The sequence below is a fragment of the Pempheris klunzingeri genome, chromosome 20 (assembly GCF_042242105.1).
Source record: "Pempheris klunzingeri isolate RE-2024b chromosome 20, fPemKlu1.hap1, whole genome shotgun sequence".
NCBI lineage: Eukaryota > Metazoa > Chordata > Actinopteri > Acropomatiformes > Pempheridae > Pempheris > Pempheris klunzingeri.
Window position 1 is genome coordinate 4,515,997 of NC_092031.1, and position 24,634 is coordinate 4,540,630.

Consider the following 24,634-nt stretch of genomic DNA (forward strand, 5'->3'; position numbering starts at 1 on the left):
AGGAGCGACCAGCTGTGTGGGAACGGGTTCCTTTGCTGAAGTGTCAGAGGTCTGATCTGATCCTACCTGGAGCGACTCCTCCGGTTTCACTGCAGGACACCACTGCGTCAGCAACAGCTGTCCTGCAGCCCCGCGCTGGCTGCCACAAGGGGAGAATTACGTCCTCACTGAAAGGCTTCACGGAAGACCTGATTTTTTTTTTTTCCAACTTTCTTGGATTCTGTGGAAATATTTGCTTTACCGTGCAAGGTAACCCTCCACCTGCCTTCTGTTGTCTTTCACGAACCTAAAGATGAGCTGCATGAACCTCAGGATATTAAAGTTTCCTGTCAGGCTGCAGGTTGACGCGTTTTTCTTGCAGGTTCCGACAAACTTTGATGGTTATTTGGTGCCATTTTTTGTATCCGCTGGCTATTTAGTCTTACATTTTCCTTTTCTGTGGATGAAATTCAGCATTTTCCCGATTCCTGAGCTGAAGACAGCGGGGTTATAATCAGGCTCGTTTTTTTTTGTCATGTTCAGGTGGATTGCCAAAACTTGCTTTCTGCTGAGTGACAGAGATGTTTGCTGTTTGATAGTTTTCATTTAAAGTAAGGATCCTAAAATATGGCTGCACGCTGTAAATGAAGCAAAGTACTTTCTTCTTGCCGCTCAAAATGAGTTGCACTTCTGGAGCAATTAGAAAAGCAAAGACGCGCCTTTGTTCTAATAATAAACACGGACCTGTCGTTGCACTACGGTCAAATTTGGAATTGGTACATTTATGGCTTTTCATCTGTGGTCTTAAATGTGTGTGTGAACCAGCGTGTGGTTGTTTGTGTTGTGAAGGTGCATGCACATGCAACACAACTTGTTATTATTATTATTATTATTATTATTATTAACTTATTCTGCTACAATATGCGCAGTATGAGAGGGAGAACTGCGCATGAGCATCACAACAGGCGCATGTCTTCACCTGCCAGGTGGAGGTCTAACTCTCCCTGGAGGCACATGGCTGTGATGATTAGTGCCCCCACTATGCCTCCTACCACAGGGCCAAAGTTTTATTTTTAGCTCATGTCTTCATGGCAGATGGGCAAGATACTGTGATGCTGTGGATGCTCATACCCCACCACTTCTCAGCCGTTAATCCACGTTGCCCAAATCAGAGGCGCAGGACTACAGAGACAGCCTGGCTCCATGCAGCAAGAGTAGATCCTTGGATGGTGGAGATTGGTGCTCATATTAGTGCATCTTGCAGTTCTTATGTCACAATATGGGCTCCTACAGTGGGGCCAGTGCAGATTTGAGCATGAATGGGGAATCATCAGGTGTTTTTAAATTCTGAGTGTGAGTTTTGTTCGCTTTGCATCATTTGTCTTAAATATTTTAAATCTGAAATCTCCACTGACGATCGTTACATCTCGGATGTGGCGGAAGGCATAAAATGCATATTTTTGTAGCTTTCCGCATGCATAACGTGTAAAGTCGTATCTCTGTGATCTTCCTCCGCCTGAGTGTGTTTGTGTGTCTCGCATCACATGTTCTTGGACGCAGAAGGTGTTGGTTTTGAGTTTCTTTCACCAAGTGAGCCCATGTGACTGCTTGGCTAGGCCCCTGTATTTTCCAGAGTATTCAAAAGGTGAAATGAGGTTAAAGATAAGTACGACATTTTCTCTCAAAATGTATCATACCATTTGTCCTGTTGCCCAATTGAGTACAAGAGTGTTCGACATACAGTTTTGTCGCTTTCCTCATCAAAATATAATGTGAAATATAATTTTTTTTTGTGGTATGGCTTTGTTTTAATGAGACGGTTCAAACATGAGCAGCTCCTTCACAGACATCTGTGCTTTTTTTAAGGACTTCATTGGTGTTATGAATATGATAATTGGTCCCTCTGGTCCGTCACAAGCTGGATGGAATATCCCTTCCACATGTAATCTACTCAGATTTCTGTGCAGCCAGTCCAAAGGCCAAATGGGTCAATTTGAGACTGCAGAAATCTATTTAGAAAGCAGTATTAGACTATATCAGAGGACGACATTATTCCATATAAGTTTTTCTTTATGATTAATTCCAAAACGGCTTAATTTATATTTTTAGTCACCTACTAGTTTAGAGCCAAGACTATCCAACTGTTTATTAGTTCTCTAAAGGCTTTTACTCTGTTAATAACGCCACCATATTATTATGATGTCATTATCCAGGAGGCTAAGATGGTTAGGGTGAGACATTTACTTGGCCAGGGTCAGCCATAGACATGTTGTTTGGCTGCGTCCTCCAATACAAGCCTGGATTTATAAATCAGTAGGCCTAATATGTCTCTGCTTGGGGAGATTATGCGAGGTCTTCACAGCTCCTCGGCATGCGGCGACAGAAGCATACTGTGAATGACAGCAGCTGTCCCCTTAGCAGCAACATAATGCATGTAGGGATGTTTTGCAGCTGAGTCTGCTGTGCACACATCTGATAAAGACATCAAAATAACAGCGAAAGACTCCAAGGGCTTGACCCTGAGTTGTTACTGAGGCCATGAACATGCTGATCGTGTTTAGCCCTGTTTGACTGAGCGTGCAGATATGATCAACATACAATGACGCGGTAGGAAGCAGCAACAGGTGGAGAGGTCTGTTTTAATGTGGCTCCCTATAGGGTTTGAAATACAAGGTTAACTGGTGGGTGACAGGGTGTTGAAGCAAGCTGGGAGAGAGCAAAGTACAGTGCTGCGATTTGACCCCGTGAGAAAACGAGGGCAAATGTCAAAGGACGTGTGGATAAAAGCCCTTGTTTGCTCTGTAGATCTGTTGTTTACAACTTAAGCACATTCCAGGAGTGGTAAGTGCCGTGTAATGAGGGGAATGGGATGTTTGAACTCCTGGCACCTTCAGGGCACCAGACTTAAGCCAAAAAGTCATTAAAATATTGAAATATTAGGTCCTTAAACCACTTCAAGTATGACTTCACTTTAATGTTCTCTGTTAATATCACAGCTTTAACTTTCCTACAGAGGAATATTTATGCTCATCTCAAAGTGTAACAGGGAGCAGTCTCAATATTTTTAATACTGCTATGCTTGAATTTACTCAGGAAGCACAGAGATCTACTTGCAATTAATACGTTTCTCTGATCACATTAGGAAATTTGAATGCTTAAGACTCTAAACGTCTTCGCTGTTAATGAGGAGACAGAACAACCTCTCTTGCTGCATGAACTCATGCTGCCCTCGTGACGAAAGCCAAAAGCTAGTTCGGTTAGTTTCCGGAGGTGAATATTGGCATTCGCATTCCACAGCCGGCTAGTGTAACGAAGAGGTGTCTACATTACCCCGTCTATATCCTCAACGGGAATGTCACAGGTCACATGGCCTTCACTGACATGCAAGGTGATATATATATTACTGTCGGGGAAGGCTTCTGAAATCTAACATTCCCCCCCTCTTCCTCGGTTTGCCACCTGTCCACAGTGTTACCGAACAAACACGGTCGGCCATGTTATAAGTCGATTGTCTTCAGCTTCAGACTCTTCAAATGAAAGCAGTGTTGGAAAGTAACTAAATACTCTGCTTGGGAATGTCTGTTAATTGTCTATCTATCGCTGCAGTAATATCCATCCATCCATTGTCTGTACCGCTTATCCTTAAGGGTCGCTGGGGGGCGAGAGCCAATCCCAGCCATTGCGTGAGAGGTGGGATACACCCTGGACTCGTCACCAGTCAATCACAGGGCCAACACATGGAGACCGACAACCATTTACACTCATATTCAAACCTACGTAGGGTCACCAGTTAACCTGCATGTCTTTGGACTGTGGGAGGAATCCAGAGAGAACCCCAGCAAACACGGGGAGAACATGCAAACTCCACACAGAAACACCCCAGGTTCAAAATGCAAACCAACCAGCCGCTGTTTCGATTCGATCCTGGAACTTTTTTGCTGCGAGGCACAGATCACAAATCGGTGCACAGTTAGTGATGCATTTTCTATTGCTGAACGTGATTTGCCCGTTAATGAAGCTTGAAAAACAAGTGCAGATCCAAAAACAAAGGAACAAATTCAACGTTCAGGTGAAGACAAAGCGACCACCAGCGAGGAAAAACCAGAGTTAGCATCAGCGTTGCCTGAAAGAAGAAAAGGGACTGAGGGGAGATACATATGTGACTCTCTTTCTTTAGTTAGTGACTGATAACGTTAACAAATATAAAATCTGCTCTACCTAATTTGTGGGAAGCTGCTTTGGGGTACTTTCCAGGTGGAGTTCATCCCGCAAAGATCCTGGTGTCTGATTAGTTAGGTTTAGACATGACCCGCCCCTGATTGGTTAATCATAAGATAGTCCCGCCCTAAAGCATACCCTGCTTTACCATCCATTTTCCTCTAAATGGGACCATAATTTACTAAATGGACATCATGCTGTGTTTAAGGAGACATGAAACCAGCAACTGAGACCATAAACTCATTAGTAAACTCAAGCAGTAAAGTGTACTACCAAAGAGACACCTCCCTTCTCAGATGATCTCATTTAAATAACTGAGTCAGAAAAAGGTAAAAACAATACAATTTTGTGTAGCTGAAGGTTTCGTTCTTTTCTCCACTCACATTCACATGGTGATGCTCAGGAGGGGCTTTGACCCCTTGGCTGGAAACCACTGGACAAACGAACTGGTTTGTTTCTTCAGTCCAGACAGGACTTTATTTTCTGCTACTTGTTTTATGATGAGTTTACTTGGATATGCAGAATCTATTTTGACTGATACTGAATATCACACTCTTCCCTGTAGGCTTGGCTCTTTCCTGTGGAGAAACACACGCTGATAAATGCAGCTACAAAACTTAGCATGGCACCCAAATGGATTATTTACCTAACTGACGCAGGAGACAAGGCAACAACCTCTTTGAGAGGACTGTTTTGAGATTGGCAGGCTTTCAACTCAGGGACCTGGCTTTTTTTTAAAAAGGACATTTGATGGCTTCAGCAGTTACGGTGTGATGTAATGCAATCAGGAAATGTTCCCCATAAGCCACGGAGAAACACATCCATTCTCAGGATGTGTATTTTAAGGTTGGCTCACGGTCGAGGGCAGCGGGGCCCACGACTCCCAGAATGGGGGTTTGGAAATGGGATAAACAGGGGGGAAAGATGGTGTGAAGGCAACGTTTGGTAGGTGTAGGACTACCCAGGCTGAATAAAACCAAGTGGCACTGACAGCCTTTTGTATCGGTAATAAATCTAAAAGTTTTTTTTTTCATATTTATGGTTGAATAAAAGAAATACTGACCCCCAGTAATGTCGTGTGATTGTGTAAGGAGAAAAGAGACCCCATCAGTTGCGTGTGACTGATCGGGGATGGTTGCTTTGATGAGTGATAAGGTTAAGATGGAATGATTGAAGCCTGCGTTGTATGGAAGAGGGATTTAGAGCCTCAAGTGTCATGTAGCTGGATGGTGGGGGGTTGTAAAGTGCAGATAGTGGTGCGGAGGCGGAAGCTTAGTGTGTTTGGGGCCCCATGTAAAATAGAAGGTAGTAGAGAGAGGAGTCAGCTTGGTAAGATAAGTAGGCATGCTGTCCTGTTTATCGGAGGGATGTGAGGCGCAGAGCGAAGGCTCAGCCAGGAAGGAATGAGCAGAGTCATCGGGCCTCTGTAACACGACGCTCCGTCTTGATTGCCTGTAGCAGCTGGGCAGCCACCGTATCTGTGTGAGCGTGTGCGTCTGCTCACATGCGTGTGGATGCATAATTTTCTGTTGAAGTGTGGTGGTTTGAGAGGGCATTGGCCTACATTGATGTGTGTGATCAGTGTGTGTTTCTCACACACTGATATCTCAGTCTCATGCCTTTGTCTTCATGTGTGAGAACTCCTTTTATGGTCTGTCATCCGTGCTGGTTATGATTTACATGATTACTGACCTGTTCTTTGTGTAGTCTCTGCGTCTGAGGGTCAGAAAATATATGCATTCAAACGTGTTTGATAGACTTTGTTTCAATGGCTCAATGCTTGGGGATGCTTTGAGGAATTGCATTACTTATGACTGATGTGTGTTTCTGAGCGGTTTTGCTGTACAACTGTGTATTTCCCTAAATCCATTTCTTGTTAGGTTAGTACGTTAAAACAAATACAACCTCCGCACACCCCCTAAAAATTACATGATTGTTATCAATACTTATGGGGAAGCAGTTTATATTTTGTTTTATACTGAGTGGTTTTCTTTTTTTTTTTCATTTTGTTTTAATTGTATTTTTTGGTTTTGTTCATAATTTTATTGTTATTTTTATTTTGTTTTATACTGAAGGGTTCATCCAGTGATTCTACACAAAGGCTAGAAAATGCACCACTTTATCATGTCCATGATGGCAGCAGCCTAACCTTAGCTGCTCCAGACGAAACCAGACTGCTTGCTAAACACATCAAAGGATGTAAGCAAATGCCACTTGGACCCGATATGGAGCGTCTGCTAAACTAATAAGTAATGTGATGTACAGAAATAATGTCACGGTCTCTTTAGAACGGTGGGAAAGTCCAAGCTCTGGACCCGAGTGCGTCCTGTCATTTTGTTACCATCTTGGTGCTCGTGGTGTCGCGAGGGGTGCAGGGTCAGAGATGTAGGGCACAGGGTGGAGGGCAGGAACGAGGGAGGGTGACAGGTTTGAACGCAGATCAAAGCAACTTTGACTCATGACCATTATCAACACTCAGGATACGTATGGAGACGTAAACATTTGGCACAGTGGTTCCCACCCTTATTGGCTTGTGACCACTTTAAAGCCGGGGTAGGCAGTTTATTTCTGCTCATTCGGCAAAAATTCCACAATAAGCTTTCAGCATATTGTAGTCTGAGAGAAAACTAGACTTCTGCACCACCTCTTGCCTCTGTTCTCGGGCTCTAGGAAGTGTGGCTGCTCTACAGACAGATTAATCTGTCTCAGTAAAGATATATAATGTCCAACAAAGCCAACATTTCTCTTTTTATATCACTGTAAATTAAACTAAATAAGCACAATAAGTCAAATGGTTAAGGTTACGTTAAGGTTGCGGTGTAGATAAATGGATGTTCATAGTCTAGTCTGTCTTGTCTCATTCTTCGGCCGAACTCATCTCAAATTGTACTTCATTCCCAGTATTCATTCACTGTTCTGCCCGCAGCTTCTTCTAGGGAAACCCCGGTGTGGTGGTATCCCTTCGCAATGCGAAGATGGCGACCCTGCTCCCTCCCCCAGGCACCGATGCGTTCCGCCGCTTCACCAGGGAATCACTGGCGGAGATCGAGAGGCTCAAGGAGGAAAGAAAAAAGGCCGCAGAAGTAGAGGGCGATGACAAGGAAGAGCCAATGGCGCCACATGCTGATCTGGAGGCGGGCAAGAGTCTGCCCTTGATCTACGGAGACCCTCCACCAGAGCTGCTCAACACACCTCTGGAGGACCTGGACCCCTTCTACAAAACACAGAGCGTCAGTCTGAGCACATCTGGGCTCATGTGGCAATGAGAAGCTCAGTTCACACAGCCACTATATACACTTGGTGTTTAATGAGCTTAACTCCATCCTTACGTAACACTGAAATACGACAGGATGTATTACTTAGATTTCAGTTATTCCAACAGCAGACAGTATCTCTTACTCAGCGTTAAATGTTAAAGCCTCATTTCAAGATTGTCCTCACTAAGTCTTTTTGTACTATATACAAGTTTGCATTTATAGAGATAATCTCTGTGTTTTTCAGACATTCATTGTGGTCACCAAAGGAAACACAATCTTCAGGTTCAATGCTGAACCGGCTTGCTACATTCTGAGCCCCTTTAGTTTGGTTAGAAGAGGAGCCATCAAAATTCTCATACATTCATATCCTTTCAACAATTGTTGCTTTAGCTTCGAATTATTCAGTGTAATAGAGAAAAAAGTCAAGTCCTGCACACACACTCTTCACCTCTGAGGTGATTTATTTAAAAAAAGAGTTAAAGTTCTAGTCAACACATGCATGATAGACCGCAGCTGTGTCCATGATCCCACACAACACCTCACCCAGCCAGGATTCCCACAACTGTGAAAGACACATCAATACACATTCAAAATCATAAAACAGGTTTCAGGTTGAAGGGTTTATATTTATATAAAACACAGCTCACATGCGTCCTTGACTGAAACGCTGTCTCTCTTTTTAATAAACCGATGTGGAGGTGAAAAGTGTGTTTGCAGGAATTGGCTTTTTTCTTTGAAATGTTTTTTGGGGGATTTTGATTTCCTGCACTGCAAAAGAGAGACACAGCAAGTGGTGTGTGTGTGTGTGTGTGTGTGTGTGTGTGTGTGTGTGTGTGTTCAGCTTAAGGTTTAAACTGCACATGTTAAGTGTGTGTGTGGATGTCGAGGAATGAATAAAGGGGGGAAATGTCTGCTCATGTTTATTTCCTTAATCCTGAATTAAATTATTTAGCATGTTCATCATGATTACAATTCTATCGAATTGTGTGTTCATGACGATGAGCAACCCGCCAGCATGGAGTAAAACTGTTGAGTGAGTACTTCATCATTGTAGTTTAGTTCTGTGTTACACTCGATAAGATTTATATTAACTTGTGCTGCACACTTTCTCCCCAGGTATGTTTTTACTGGTATCTACACCTTTGAGGCAACAGTCAAAGTGTTGTCCAGAGGTTTCTGTGTTGGATCTTTTACATTCCTTCGAGATCCATGGAATTGGCTGGATTTCATGGTGATCAGCATGGCGTAAGTATCTGAGCATACTTTTACCTAACAATGTATTTGCTTCCATAACATGTCTTCTTTCACACTAGTGGAAAGAAAACGTCCACAGTACACATTTAGGTGTTTATCTTACTACACTCATGTCTGTTTGTGTCTGATTTCCTTTTAAATTCACATCTTTAAAAGCTGTTTTCTCAAAATGAGTTCTATCTCACACTCTGAGCCAGATATCTCCACTTCAGCAGTACTTGCAGACTTTCTAGTTTTCTTCCTATCTATAATGTGAATGTGTGTACAGAGGGGTTTGATCATTTATCTTTCAGAGCTTAGTTTATATAACATTTTATTCCTTTAAACCATGACAAAAAAATGTTTTTTATGTCTGTTCACACTAACTACTGTTCATAGTAGTTATGGAGTAAATGGAAAAGATCTAAAAATCCCTCTGTAATAAAAAATAGAAATAAATAAATAAAAATAATAAAATAAAAAAGCTATGAATGTCCAGCTTAGTACAGGTGGAAGTCTGTGATGCAGAGCAGCAGTCAAAGAGGCATTTCCTAGATGAACCAACTCATTTCAACTTTGTTAAGTACTTGATTCTGATTCATTCTACGGTCCAGCAGACGCAATAAAGGTATTTTTAAATCAATATATTATGATATTATTGATTTCTTTAGTGCAAATAGACAAAACACTACAAATGCAAATATGCAGTAGAACACTCCAGAATAAGGAAAATAAGGAAAACGAATACATTATATGTTGAGTCTAATCTGGCTAAGGGCTTTGATTAATTATTTTATCTCTTTCCACAGATACGTCACTGAGTTTGTTGACCTTGGCAACGTGTCAGCCCTCAGGACATTTCGTGTACTTCGAGCCCTGAAAACAATTACTGTGATTCCTGGTATTTTTACAATTTTATATATATGTGTATATATATAATATATGTGTGTGTGTGTGTGTTTATATATTGTTTTTGTGTAATTTCACAAAGGAGATGGTGCTTGACCCCCACACAAAATTGAATGTTGTTATTTTCATCTTTTCATTAAAATTATGTTGCATTGAGCGTTATATTTTGAGCCGTAACAGTACTCACTTTATATTGATTATCGTTTGCTGCTGCAGAGCCGTTTCAGAGAAATTCCCCTGACACATGAATCGTATTTTGTCAGGTTTGAAAACCATCGTGGGCGCTTTGATCCAGTCCGTGAAGAAAATGGTGGACGTCATGATTCTGACCGTCTTCGCCCTCGCTGTTTTCGCCCTCATCGGCCTTCAGCTTTTTATGGGAAATCTACGCCAGAAATGTGTGCGATGGCCAATCGAGACAAACGAGACCGCATTTGAATTTTTTAACACCACCGCTATGTTTAATGACTCTGCTCCATTCAACAACACCATGGGTGTCGACAATACAACATATTCCAACAGTACCTTCAATTTCATTGAATATATTGAAAACGCAGGTATGTTTAACACATATTACATCTTTTATGCTAATTCTCCTCAGTGGCATAGTTGTCATTCTTTCTGTTCTCGTTGGTTTATAGAGAATCACTATTACTTGGAAGGCAGCCAAGATGCTCTGCTTTGTGGAAACAGCAGTGATGCTGGGTATGTATTATCCACACTGAGACCAATTTTGTCTAATTTTGAGTTCCATAACTACTGTAAAACTTTCAGTGTGTAAGAATATCTTTATTTATCACAATAGTGTGGTGTTGGGTGTGATTTAGAGGCTGAGAGAGCAATTGTAGCATGCTGACTCTTTGTTGATAGAAGGTGCCCAGAGGGATACACGTGCATGAAGGCCGGGAGGAACCCCAACTTTGGCTACACCAGTTTTGACTCCTTTGGATGGGCCTTCCTGGCCCTCTTCAGGCTCATGACCCAGGACTACTGGGAGAACCTGTTCCAGCTGGTTGGCACTTCTTTCATTTGTTGCAAAAACATTTGTGACCTCTAATTTGGAGTTTTTTCTCATTTTAAAGAAATCATGACAAGGAATTTGTCCTTAGTTCTCGTAGCTTCTTTTTTGCTCCAAACACAGATCCTGCGGGCGGCTGGTAAGACATACATGCTGTTCTTTGTGGTGATTATCTTTCTGGGCTCCTTCTACCTCATCAACCTCATCCTGGCTGTGGTGGCCATGGCGTATGATGAACAGAATCAGGCAAGTCAGCGAGAGGCCATAGAGAAAGAGGAGGAGTTCCAGCGGCTACTAGAGCAACTCAAGAATCAGGAACAGGTAAAATTTACAAGCAATAAGGAGACAGCTAACCTTCCTGCTATATTTACTTTAACATACCTGCTCACACACAAGAGCAGCGTTTTTTTTTTTACCTCGATGCCTGTGGTTGCTGCCATGTGACACCTTAAAGCAAAAATTAATAACATTTTGTTTTGTTTATTGGTGCAGAATTGTGTCAAATTCCTGTAACTTCATGATTTAAATATGATAAAACAAAATTTAATCTTTTACAAATTTCAAGGGTGGTGTGATTTATAAAAGGTGGAACGGAAATTGGTAATTAACAACAAATAAGTCATATTGTTTGTAGAAAAACTGAAGCAACAGTTCTTTTTTTTTTATAATAATTATTTTTATCTAACAGGCTCAAATTCTCGGGAGCCGAGCCACACTGACCAGTAAGAAGTCACTCAGTCATCACACCACATCGGAGTTGGCAGATGACGAACGAAGCCTCGAACATGATGAAATTGTTAAGGATTGTAACGGGAGACTCGTTCCCCGTCTGTTAATCAGAGCGCCCACCATGATCGAGGTTAGTCCGTCACCCTCTGGTCACAGTCAGTCTGAAAAACCTTTTATTATGGACATCTGGTTATTTGTGATTCTGAGTTTCCATCACAAGCTTGCAACTGACAGATTTATCAACATATTTTGCAGTCTGCTGCAGATTATGAACTCGGAGAGAAGTCCTTAGGCTCCGTGCACAGCATGCTTCATCTGGACGAACCGGGCCTGACACAGAGATCTGCCAGTGCAATGACTGTGCTCACTGCAGCCGCTATGGAAGGTACAGTGCCAGTGAAGATAGAAACATAACACGGGTAATGCACCAGAAATTGTTACCCAGAACCCCCAGATATAGGATTTATTTTCAAGCTTTGGGTAAACTAAAACAAGTGGAAGGCACAACAAGACCAGCGGCAGTGTGTGAGCATCTAGAAGTGTCAAGTTCCCCGGGTGAATGAAGAAATGCACGAGGCTTAGTTGCAGTTCTCAGAGGCGATGCTCTAATGTGAGCTCTAATTGCTTAGATTATCAAGCAGTTGTTAACAGTATATGCTCATTTATCCAAGGCCAATACAGTAGCATTGTTTTGAGCTTGCTATAGTTGGGCTAATCACATTGTGTGCCAGAGAAATCCCTGACAACATTCAGTGTTGCGCCCTCACGGTGTTAAGCTTTGGCTATTTCTGCTCAACTATAACTTGGCACAGACGACACATGAATTTTACTGTCGCTCATCGTTGCTCTCTTTTAGCTGCATCATGCATATCTCTTAAAGACAACTCATCTTGCTTTTATCAAACGACAGTAGACTACCTAATTGTTTTGCCCGTCTGTCTTCATCTAGAGTTGGAGGATGCTCAGAGGCCGTGCCCACCCGGCTGGTACAAGTTTGCCGACACGTTCCTGAAGTGGGACTGCTGCACGCAATGGGTGGTGTTTAAAAAGTGGGTGCTCTTTGTGGTGATGGACCCATTTGTCGACTTGGCCATAACCATCTGCATTGTGCTTAACACGCTCTTCATGGCCATGGAGCACTACCCCATGACCCCCGAGTTTGACAACATGCTCTCAGTGGGGAATCTGGTGAATACATGCCGCAATCAATTTAAATGTCATTGCCAAAATCGTCTATATTTCTGATTCTGAAAAAAGGAATCACCCCTACAGGTTTTCACTGGGATTTTCACTGCGGAAATGTTCTTCAAGCTCATTGCCATGGATCCCTACTACTACTTCCAAGTCGGCTGGAACATTTTTGACAGCATCATCGTCACTCTCAGTCTGGTGGAGTTGGGGCTGGCAAATGTCCAGGGGCTGTCTGTCCTCAGGTCCTTCCGTCTGGTGAGAAACAGTGATTGAACTTGTTACATCCATTTACCACAATGACTTTACTTGTCACATTATTATTCATACATACATACATTATTCACTGTCTTTTCCTGTGTCCGTGCTGTGTTGGAGATAGCTTCGTGTCTTCAAACTAGCCAAGTCCTGGCCCACGCTCAACATGCTGATCAAGATTATCGGTAACTCAGTAGGAGCTTTAGGAAACCTGACTTTGGTGCTGGCCATCATCGTCTTTATCTTCGCCGTGGTGGGTATGCAGCTCTTTGGCAAGAACTACAAGGACTGCGTGTGCAAGATCTCCTCAGACTGCGAGCTGCCACGCTGGCACATGAACGACTTCTTCCACTCGTTCCTCATCGTGTTCCGCATCCTGTGCGGCGAGTGGATCGAGACCATGTGGGACTGCATGGAGGTGGCCGGAGCTGGGATGTGTTTGGTTGTCTTCATGATGGTCATGGTCATTGGAAATCTAGTGGTGAGTGCAACAATTATTCATTCACTACTGAATCCCTGTCAAGTCAAGTTAAGTCAATGTTTATCACAGCCCAGTATCACAGGGTATGTCTGAAAGGACTGTACAGAAAATAAGAACGCTGAGTAACATTTGCATAATGTATAAAAGCATGTCAAATAAATAGAAACAATACAAATACGACAATAAGCAATATACACATATACATTCATACCTGGATACAGCAGGAAACACATATAAACAAACCGTATTTAGATATGATTTAGAACTCACGGACAGATGACTGACGACATTATGTTACAGGTCCCATATTCTGCTCTTTTTAAAGTTCATACTGGTATTTGGAGGATCTACCAAAACAGGTTTATATGTTTTAATGTAAAATATTTTTCTCATAGCAGACATGGCTTCATAGCTGTTTTCAGGCTCGTTCTGAACACTCTTTAAGCTCGCATGTGACATCAGGAGAAAGCAACAGTGGACAGCGATGTGCACTCAGGAGTCTTTCAGTGGGTGGGGACAGTCGGCCTGCTGAAGGGCCGAAGGAGGTCACAACAGATCCCCTTATGACCTACAGCCAAATCTAAACGGTGCATTTTCACACACTTTTGGTGAAAGATGCAGCAGGAGAAAAGGAGCGAGGATGGTCTCTCATAGTTTGAGGGTCTCAAGAGACACATTTATGTCGAAAAGACATTAAAAAGTACATTTAAAAAAAAAAAAAACAAGGGGCTGTGCTGGTGGGGGTGTGTTGCGTTCAGAGACACAATAAAGGACAATTCAGATCCAGTTAGAGGAGGAGATCCATGAGTCTGAAGGCTTATCAGATGCAAAGACACTACACAGTGGTTTATAATACTACAAGACATGACAGCAACAACCACTTTATCCTCTATCTAGAGGATTGTTTCTACCCCAGGTAGATGAACCTTCCTTCTGATCTTGTGTGGTCAGTGTGTTGTCATCTAATAGTAAATGCTTATATCAGCGTGCAGTGAATCCAAAGCATGTGGTCAGTCCTGAGCTCACAGATGCTGCTGAATTGTGTGCAACTGTTGCTACTGTGAAGCTGTAAAGCTGACAAACTGTTTTGAAAAATCTCTCTAAATATAACAGTTATCTTACTATAATGCTTCTGTCCCTCAGCTGAGGGATGCCAAGGACAGACAGACACAGCTGGGGGAGAGGACCAGGGGCATTCCAGTATCTTATCTATTATAGTATGAGTGATACCTGAACACACAAGACAGAACACTACATGTATTTGCATGTTTTTCTTTTTTTTTTTGGAGCATCGAAATCTTAGTTCTGGAGCTACACAGTAAACACAGATAATCATAGATTCTAACATAAAGAATACCACCACACATTATTTCATATGATAACTTGAATTGATTCAGTTGCACTAACCTTTTCACACAGTGTCTGTGAAGAGGCGGCACAGTTTGGGATGCTTAGTGAAGAATCCCGAGTGTCCGGAGCATGGAAATACTGTCCCCTGACATTTTATCTTGGCCTCGCAGAACAAGGACGCACAGATAATACACATGATCACTCTCAGTCATCATATCAGCATCTCATTCAGTGACCAGAGCCAAAACCCATTTCCTGTGGAAAGGAAATGGCTCATCGTCAAGATGACAAAAGTATTGCTGTCGCCGCACTGCGCCAAAATTATCTGGCTTTTTGGTGTCTTGCACTGACCCTCCAGTCTTACTCCAGCGTGGGCTCACCTCACACATAAATGCAGACCATTTTCACTGACACGAAGGCAAATCGTGTACTTACACACATCATGGGAGGGGGTTTCTATTTAAATCAGATGACTTGAGCCACTAACCAGTGGTTTTGACCTTGAGTATGTGCTAAGATCCAGCTCAAGTAAGCACACTGCCACTGAGGGAACAAACACAGACAGCTGAGGGAGCAGAGCTCAGGTGGCAGGGGCACTACTGGGTGTTAAGGAAAAGTCATTTGATAGCAGATTGAACCGTAATTGATGGAGAGGTAATCATATTGGGCCATCAGCACCGCAGCATATGGAGCAGAGTGGATCTCACTTGCTTGTCCGCTGATCATTTTGTGCTCATTATCTTTTCTCTTTAGAAATGCTCTCGGCCTTACTCCTCCACTCAATTTATATTATCAGTTTTTTATCATTTTAAAAGTCTGAGCTGATAATTATGTAATTCCTTCTCCAAACTAGAAATCTTAAAGGAATAGTGCCACACTAGCTGTTCCTCCCCATTTCCAGGCTTATCGCTGAGCTAAGCTAACCAACCGCTGGCTGTAGCTTCAGATTTAAATGATATACACAAATGTTTTATTAGCTATGCAGAAGGTGCTGCTCTAACAACTGAGAGGGTGATTTTGAGAATCTAGGAGCGTTATTCTGTACATCACTGTCGCTGAAATCATCCCATCTGCTTCCACTCCTCCAGCTGTTGCGCTTGTGTTTTGCGCAGCTCATCCTTTCCCCGCTCAGTCGTCTTCACTGATTCACAGCTCCTGCACTGGAATGAGAGAGATCAGCCTGCCCCTGGCCTGTGTAACCATGATCTCCCGCTAAACCTGGGAAATGGGAACCCAGAAATTGACTACCAGGTTTAGAAACTAAAGATAGCTGTGTCTGCAACAGGAGGCAGACAACATAATATTTATTGATGTGCCATCACAGGACCAATTTAATGTGTGATGTGTATTTGAGCTACTCCAGACTGTTTAGTTCAGCATGTCTGCATACTTTGACTCACTGATCCAGTGGCTCTAAGCTTGCCCACCAGAAAAATTAGTTTCCTAATAGGGATTCGCATGGGACTATAATTTATTTACTATGGAAAAAATACTTTTGATGTTTTAATTCTCACCCACTGAACACAGATATAAAGTGGAAGATTCTAGATATATAACAGTAGCTGCTCACTAAATAAGGACTGTGTGTTTCTGTTTTTCACATCAAAGTAAGAAAGCAAACTGTTTAGTTAATATTACTGTGCTTGGAATATCAGATTTATATTTGAGTATTTATTTATCGTTGCCTTCATCACTCCTTCACGTTTCTGGCCTCAGGTGTTGAACCTCTTCCTGGCCTTGCTGCTCAGCTCCTTCAGTGGAGACAACCTCTCAGCAGGGGACGACGACGGAGAGATGAACAATCTCCAGATCGCCATCGGCAGGATCACACGGGGCATCGACTGGCTCAAAGCCTTCATCGTCCGAACGGTCCTTCAGATTCTGGGCAGGAAGCCCAAGGAGCCCGAGGAGCCTGAGGAGCCCAAGGAGGGCCCGATGGACGGCGAGGACCCTAAAACAGAGGGAATTGAAATGAACCACTTGGACACCAGTCAGGATTTCAAAATGGTAGACGGGATAGCTAATTGTCTGGTTGAAGGCCGGCCTTCTGGATTTATTGTGGATGGAGAGCTCAGTCTCAATGTGCCAATCGCCCTGGGAGAGTCAGACTTTGAAAACTTTGGGGAGGGAGATGAGGATGATGAAGACGATGCTAATGATGTTAATGACTCTGAGATTTCAGAAGAGAAAAATAGCCAGCATTACTCGGTAAGTACAGATCAGACAGTTCAAGTTCAATCTATTTACTTATACATATTTACTATATATATAAATGTCTGAGACCACAGTGAAAATGTCTCTTATTTTCACATAAACCTGGAAATAATCAGAAGGTTTTAGGATTCAGAAACATTTAAGAACACAAGATGTTGTGACATGTAAAATGAAGAAATATTTAGCATTGAACTGATTTAACTCCTTTACAAAAGGGGAAGCAGATCAAATATGCTTGCTTCAATTGAAGGAAAAAACTCAAGGAAATCTGACATTTTGCACAAAAGAGTTGCAGAGTTGCCACAAATTATTTTGAATGTAGCTGCTAGAAATATGTCTTTAATATTGCTGTAGCGACTGGTGTAGACAGAGAAAAGACTCAATAGCACAACTTGAAAACCAGGCCAGCTGAAATGAGAGGAGATGTGAGAATAACAAAATAAAACAGGAAATGATGAAAGAGTGAATGAAGCAAACACAAATGGGGCGAGAAGTCACAGTTTCTTCATCTCATGTTATTAAATGTTTCTTAGTTCTCAGATTTTCTGATTATTTCAAAGTTAACACGTTTTTTTCAACGTGTTCTCAGACTTTTGGACCCCACTGTATATTCAGAAGACTTTTCTTTTAATTTATTACTGTTACCTTGAGTATGAATCTCAAAAGGACAGTTTAAACAGTATAAACTGAGTACTCCGAACACAGCTAACAGGCCGGAGGATGAGCCTATTTGACACGGAGTACTTCACCTCTTACACTCTTCACATTGATAGCATGCTGTAATACAAAATATTCAAACTGAAAGCCATATAGATGATCATGGTCACCCCAACCTAACATGACCTATTCTGCATCTAACACACCTATCAAAGCATGGAGAGGGGGATGCTGCACTGAGCGTTATGAGATGACTTGTGGCATGTAATAAACCATCCACCTATACGGTCTCATGATAAATGGTAAATGGCTTGTCCTTTTATGGCACCTTTCTAGTCATTTAAACCACTCCGAGCGCTTTTAAACTACATTCACATTCACCCATCACTCATACAGGAGGAATTTAAGTTGGAGGAGACTTCTTCTTTCTCACGCACTCACACAGTTGGGGTTCAGGACACTTCGACACGCGGACTGGAGGAGCCGGGGATCATATTGCCGTTCTTCCGATTGATGGACGACACACAATATGCTTATAAGCTATGTGACAGACCCTCGCAGAGGCATATTGAATGTGACCATATGTTTGTTTTCTCTGTCTTGGCTATGTGAAAAGAATCTAATGTCTATTTGTCCTCAGTAGAAGTAGAGTGGACGAGATCTGTAATGCGATCGTGCCTTTAGTTTTGTCATGTCTTGTTATGTCATTCTTATTGGTACAAGTTTGACAAACCTGCATAACTCCCAGCCTGACTTTAACCTACGCAGGTCTAATTCATGAAAATAAGTGAAAATACCTGCGTTCAGCCATTGAACTTTGAGATTTGAGACACTCCTGCACACTCACACAGGTGTTTTCACTTATTCTGGCTGCAAAGTCTGTGAACTAATAAATATGGTAAAGGGGAAGGCTGTCCTGCCCTAACAGGAGAAAGAAAGCTAACAGAGTAGAAGTGAGATGTTGATCTAGATGACGTCTAATCAGGCAACATGAGTGAGAAGACCTGTGTAGGTGTTGCGCGGGGCCTTTTTATAGTCCTCTTCACCGATAAATTAACCCTCACCCAGATATAAAGTCATAACGCAAAGCTAATCAACTGCTGAAATACATTTTTTGGAGAGAAGAATGTGTGCAGGATACGTACAGTACTGCTTATGAATGCAACCTAAAGTTGTTTCTCTATTCCTGTGCTATTTCAGGAAAACTTTGAAGATGAAATTAGTAAGCTGGAAAATGTCAAAGTGAGTAACTCTGTTGACCTACATGAACAAAATCAACCAGTTACCATTAAAATCTTCATCTGTAGTTTACTATATTTTAAGGTCATTACTTTATATGGGGCTCTGCTCAAAATAAATGAGGAGGAAAAAAAATCAATGTATATTTTGCATGGTGGCTTTGTAACTGAGCTTCGATTGTAATTCTTGACTAGCTGATGGGTGCTTTGAATGATGGGGATTCTTCAGTGTGTAGCACAGTGGACTATCTCCCACCTGAGCCTGAACCAGAGGAGGAAGAGGTAGAAGAGCCAGACCCAGTGGAGCCAGAGGCCTTCTTCACTGACGGTAGGAACAGCCACTGCAACTTATTTCCTCACAGACAGTCATGCAGTAGTCTCTTGTCCTGAACCTCCTCCTCCTCCTCCTCTCCCTTCAGCCTGTGTGAGGCGCTGGCCATGTCTGACTGTGGACATCACCCAAGGTAAAGGCAAGAAATGGTGGAACCTCAGAAGGGCTTGCTTCACCATTGTGGAGCATGACTGGTTTGAAACCTTCATAATCTTTATGATCCTCCTGAGCAGTGGCGCTCTGGTGAGTGCTGTCATCAATGCAACAAATCTAAATATGTTTATGGTGCTAAGATACTGTATCGCTGTTCGGACATGCTTCGAGGTATCTCATATCTTCTTTTGGCAGGCCTTTGAAGACATACACATAGAAAGACGCCGAACCATCAAAATTATCCTGGAGTTTGCTGACAAAGTTTTCACCTACATCTTTATAATTGAGATGCTCCTTAAATGGGTTGCATATGGCTTCAAGACCTACTTCACCAACGCTTGGTGTTGGTTAGACTTCTTCATTGTAGATGTAAGTTTTGACTTCTTATTTTAATGCTGTGCGTGTAATTGTCAACAGAACAAACGTATTCTATGTCGGATAAAGTCCACGGTAACACTTGAAAGGGAAATGTTTTGATTCTGCCACAGATTTCCCTGATTAGTTTAGCTGCCAACTGGATGGGCTACTCTGAACTTGGACCAATCAAATCCCTCCGAACCCTCAGGGCACTAAGGCCTCTTCGGGCGCTGTCAAGATTTGAAGGGATGAGGGTATGTTTTTGGCTATACCACCACATTTGGGCAACATGCATGGCTAACATTGATTTACAGTGCAAAAGCTGTATCTTCTAATGCCTTATCACACTAATTTGACTGGCTTTCCCTGACAATGTGTGTTCAATGCATGCTTACACCATGGCTGCTGAAACTGAGCTGATTGAGGTAAGGCACTGGTAAAACTTGTGGTGGCAAGTTCACACACACAAACAAAATAAACAAGGGAATAATTCATACATGTCTGTGTCAATCCTTAATTCTAACAAAGTCCTCTCTTTTGGGCAGGTGGTGGTGAACGCTCTTGTTGGAGCGATTCCCTCCATCTTCAACGTGCTGCTGGTGTGTCTGATCTTCTGGCTCATCTTCAGCATCATGGGAGTTAACTTGTTTGCCGGGAAGTACTACCGCTGCATCAACACCACCACAGAGGAGCTTTTCCCCATGTCTGAGGTGAACAACAGGAGCGACTGCATGGCCATCAAAGAAGCCACGCAGGAGGCCCGCTGGGTCAACGTCAAAGTCAACTACGACAACGTGGGACAAGGCTACCTGTCCCTCCTTCAAGTGGTAAGGAGCGCCGTTTCCATTATCATATGTTTACAACTGGAGCTGCCATGACATCAGACTTTCCCTACACAATTATCCTAATAACTTTATTGATGTAGCAGTTTTCCTAATTCTGACCTACAAAAAATACAAAATTTCTCCTCACCTCAGTGTGTTATGAGAGAATTGAGCATGACGTCGCGCTAAATGTTTGACACCAGCGTGACGAAACAGCGCCCTCTAGTTTGGCTGTAAAAAGCACCGTGAGAACCAACCCGTGAGGCGCGTGTTGTTTTTTCCAGCTTGTGATATAATGTCAACTGAAACTAAATCACCTGTGACATAAAGTCTGAGTGTGAGACCACAGGCTGACGACTAATCACTCTGATCTACTGTGATTAAATGTCCACTGATTATGTCCTTACATGCACTTTTTCTATTTCTGTTTTTCACTTTCTCTGTCTATGGCTAGTTTGACGACATTGTGTAGTTTATCAGATTTAAACACCAACGTCTGAAAGTGCACTTGACACTATCACGTGCATTATTAACATGATATCAATGCTTCATTTTTAAGTATCGTGGTTATCGTCAATATATCACAACAGCCCTTCTAGAAAGAAAGTTCAGTGACCGATTTTGAAACAATGCTTTGTATTTTCAGGCAACGTTTAAAGGCTGGATGGACATCATGTACGCTGCCGTTGACTCAAGAGAGGTGGTTATTATTAACAGTAAAGTCAGTATTGAAACTTTGCATGCAGCATTGAATATTATGGTGGGGACAGTATACAGTATTTAAAAAATTTGAAAAAAACACAGTAGAATTACACAAAATAAAACTTTTGAATAACTTCCTAACCTTTTTGGTTAAGTTTTTATCTGGTACATGTATAGAAATCATATTATTAACATTAAGAAATCCACCTGCTCTCACCAAGAGTTCATTTATTATCTCTTCCCTCTCTAACACCACCCTGCACTTTAAGTTAATTGAATATATATGTAATATATATGTGGCAGATGGTGATGATGAAGTGAGTCTGGTCTTTGGATCAACAAGTGCCCTTCCTGGCTAGCATCGTATTTCAGTGTAACCTTTTATCTTCCTCATCTGTGTCATAATCATCTTTCTAACTTAATATACTTAAAGGTTTAGTAACAGGGGAAGGACTGTTTTTCTCTTAAAATGTTCCCACTGATTTAAAGTGTTTTCTTCCTTTTAGGTGGAGGATCAACCGTCTTATGAGATCAACCTCTACATGTACATGTACTTTGTCATCTTCATCATCTTCGGCTCTTTCTTCACACTCAACCTCTTCATTGGCGTCATTATTGACAATTTCAATCAACAAAAGAAAAAGATAAGTATCACACTTTTTATAAGAAGCAGTTTACACCAATACAGAAGTGCTTGATAATCTGTACTTCATTTTAAAGCACGCGAAAGTTGTCGCCTAACTCAGCCGCCTATAATCATGTTAGTATTGTGTTGTGTCTGCACTTTGGAGATAAAGACATCTTCATGACTGAGGAACAAAAAAAGTACTACGATGCCATGAAGAAACTTGGCTCCAAGAAGCCACAGAAGCCAATCCCTCGTCCAACGGTATGTCGTTCCATTTACAACTGCATGATTATTAGTAATATTAGCAATATGTGTTAGATTGTCTGGGGAAGACTCACTACATTGTCCGATGTTGAAAGAATAAATGAGTTAAGCTGAAGTAATGACACATTAGCTGGGTATGCGTGGCATGACGATGTCCTCAGTGACCCCAGCACTGACCCTTTCTGCACACAGCTGGTGTGAACATGCCAAATGACCCCACTGGATTTGTGTTACTGTTCCTTCCCCTCCTTCTCCTGCCTCCCTTTGACCTGCAGAACCTAATCCAGGGAATGGTGTTTGACTTCATCAGTCAGCAGTTCTTTGACATCTTCATCATGGTGCTCATCTGCCTTAATATGGTGACCATGATGGTGGAGACTGACAACCAAAGTCCAGAGAAGGAAGATTTCCTCTTTAAAGTAAACGTGGCTTTCATTATTGTCTTCACCGGAGAGTGTGTGTTGAAGCTCTTTGCCCTGCGACAATATTTCTTCACCAACGGATGGAACGTTTTTGATTTTGTTGTGGTCATCTTGTCCATAGCTGGTGGGTACTGAATTCATCAGGAGCACATAAGCACATACGCTTTCATATATTGTCTCTGATTGTAGTTTGTCCCCTTTTCTTTCAGGTACAATGCTCTCAGACCTAATCGAGAAGTACTTTGTGTCACCAACTCTGTTCAGAGTGATCAGACTGGCCAGAATAGGCAGGATTCTGCGTCTTATTAAAGGAGCTAAGGGCATTCGGACGCTTCTCTTCGCTCTAATGATGTCGCTTCCTGCCCTATTCAATATTGGTCTCCTGCTCTTCCTCATTATGTTCATCTTCTCCATATTTGGCATGTCAAACTTTGCCTATGTCAAAAAGGGGGCTGGAATCGATGATATATTTAATTTTGAGACGTTTGGTGGTAGCATTATCTGCTTATTTGAGATCACGACGTCAGCCGGCTGGGATGGGCTCTTACTTCCGATGCTGAACAAGGAGTTTCCAGACTGTGATCCAGACTTTGAGAACCCAGGCACGGACGTTAAGGGTAACTGCGGCAACCCGGGCATGAGCATGATCTTCTTCTGCGGCTACATCATCATCTCGTTCTTAGTGGTGGTCAACATGTACATTGCCATCATCTTAGAGAACTTCAATGTGGCGCAGGAGGAGAGTGGTGATGCACTGTGTGAGGAAGACTTTGAGATGTTCAATGAGACTTGGGAGAAGTTCGACATAGATGGAACTCAGTTCATTGAGTACAACCGGCTCTCAGACTTTTGCGATGCCTTGCAGGAGCCGCTGAGGGTTGCCAAGCCCAACCGGTTTCGCCTGATTGAAATGGACCTGCCCCTGGTCATTGGGGACAGGATCCATTGCCTGGATGTCTTGTTGGCCGTCACACAGATGGTCTTGGGAGACACGGTGGAGATGGCGGCAATGCGGGAGAGCATTGAGGCTAAGTTCATCCTTAACAACCCCACCTCAGACTCCTTTGCACCGATTACCACAACGGTACGCCACAAAGAACAGCAGAGCGCCGCTGTAGTCATTCAGATGGCTTACCGCAACCACCTACTGAGACGCTGCATGCGCCACGCCGCTTATATCCACCGCTGTAAGAGGGTGGGTAGAAAGGACGAAGGTGAAGATCCACCAGAAAAAGAGGGGATGCTCGCACGAAGGATGGGAGTGCTCTATGGGAGCAATGTGGACCTCGCAGAGGAGATGGAGCAGGCTGCTTTAGAAACTCTAGCAAGCCAACAGCCTCCTGATCCAGAGACATTGTCACAGTACACAGGGGCCGAGTGTGATCCAGAACCCCCCGAGCCAAACATCATGGTTGTACCTGTAGAAATTACTAATGAGGTTTTATTACATTCTGCCCCCCACCAACACCTCTTTATCCTACAGGCAAACCTGAGAGAGTCAATTGTTTAACAAAAGGCAGAGGACAGTTAATCATGTCTTCCTGTTGTCATTTTTCACCAGTCAAGGAAGTAGTGTTTGCAGTTGATGTAAAGTCTCACAAATGAAGCTGAATTTTCCACATTAGTTGAAGAGGTTAAACTACATTTATGATAATTAAACTGCAATTCCTGTTTTTTCATGCAATATTCAAGTATCTCTTTGGGTTGAAGGTGGAAACGGTTTTCTCTGATAATAACCATATAGACATCAGCAGACACAACCACCATTAATGCTGAATAGGAAGGACAATAACTTCAAATAAACAAATCAGCATTGGGGGGTACTTAAAGGATAACTGTGGTATTTTTTTAGACCTGGGCTCTAGTTTTACATATTTTGGGTTCAAAAACGTTTAGAATTGGTCCAGTCGTCTTAAACAGCAGCCAAACAGGCTCAGACTGTTATTCCAAGGGTCTGACAGCACAATGGAAAGAATCCCTACAAGCCTACAGCCATCAGTGTGTTGCTGCTCTCAGCGGAGGTGGAAGTGATGTACTGGACCAATGTGAAAACTTTCAGTACCTATCAGTGAAAATAGGACCCAGGTTTAAAAAGCACTGACGTTATCCTTTAAATTAGAAATGATTTGCCAGCATTTAAATGTACACTGGCTTTCAGAAAACTGCAACGCTCGGACCAGAATCTGTGCCATGATAGCTTCCTAGTGAACAATCACTGAGGTTG

The 24,634-nt window shown here is 42.5% G+C and overlaps 1 protein-coding gene across 1 annotated transcript; it reads left to right on the forward strand.

Moving 5' to 3' along the window:
* The first annotated feature begins 114 nt into the window (after positions 1-114).
* Positions 115-24,020, forward strand: scn4aa (sodium channel, voltage-gated, type IV, alpha, a). Its single transcript, XM_070851644.1, has 27 exons — positions 115-249; positions 7,124-7,427; positions 7,699-7,817; positions 8,398-8,487; positions 8,571-8,699; positions 9,497-9,588; positions 9,860-10,153; positions 10,238-10,301; positions 10,467-10,608; positions 10,738-10,935; positions 11,303-11,473; positions 11,599-11,728; positions 12,293-12,531; positions 12,616-12,789; positions 12,914-13,270; positions 16,337-16,828; positions 18,692-18,733; positions 18,925-19,057; positions 19,149-19,303; positions 19,409-19,582; positions 19,702-19,824; positions 20,116-20,397; positions 21,041-21,094; positions 21,603-21,740; positions 21,881-21,985; positions 22,264-22,534; positions 22,620-24,020. The coding sequence occupies exons 2-27, from the start codon at positions 7,173-7,175 to the stop codon at positions 23,918-23,920; spliced, it is 5,724 nt and encodes a 1,907-aa protein (XP_070707745.1). The 5' UTR covers positions 115-249; positions 7,124-7,172; the 3' UTR covers positions 23,921-24,020.
* The last annotated feature ends 614 nt before the right edge of the window (positions 24,021-24,634 follow it).

Bases quoted from the DNA above. Each gene is read 5' to 3' on its own strand.
- scn4aa (XM_070851644.1), top strand. From the start codon at position 7,173: ATGGCGACCCTGCTCCCTCCCCCAGGCACCGATGCGTTCCGCCGCTTC. The intron at 10,936-11,302 runs GTAAAATTTACA...TTTATCTAACAG, and splicing joins AACTCAAGAATCAGGAACAG to GCTCAAATTCTCGGGAGCCG. The intron at 21,741-21,880 runs ATAAGTATCACA...TTGTGTCTGCAC, and splicing joins TCAATCAACAAAAGAAAAAG to TTTGGAGATAAAGACATCTT.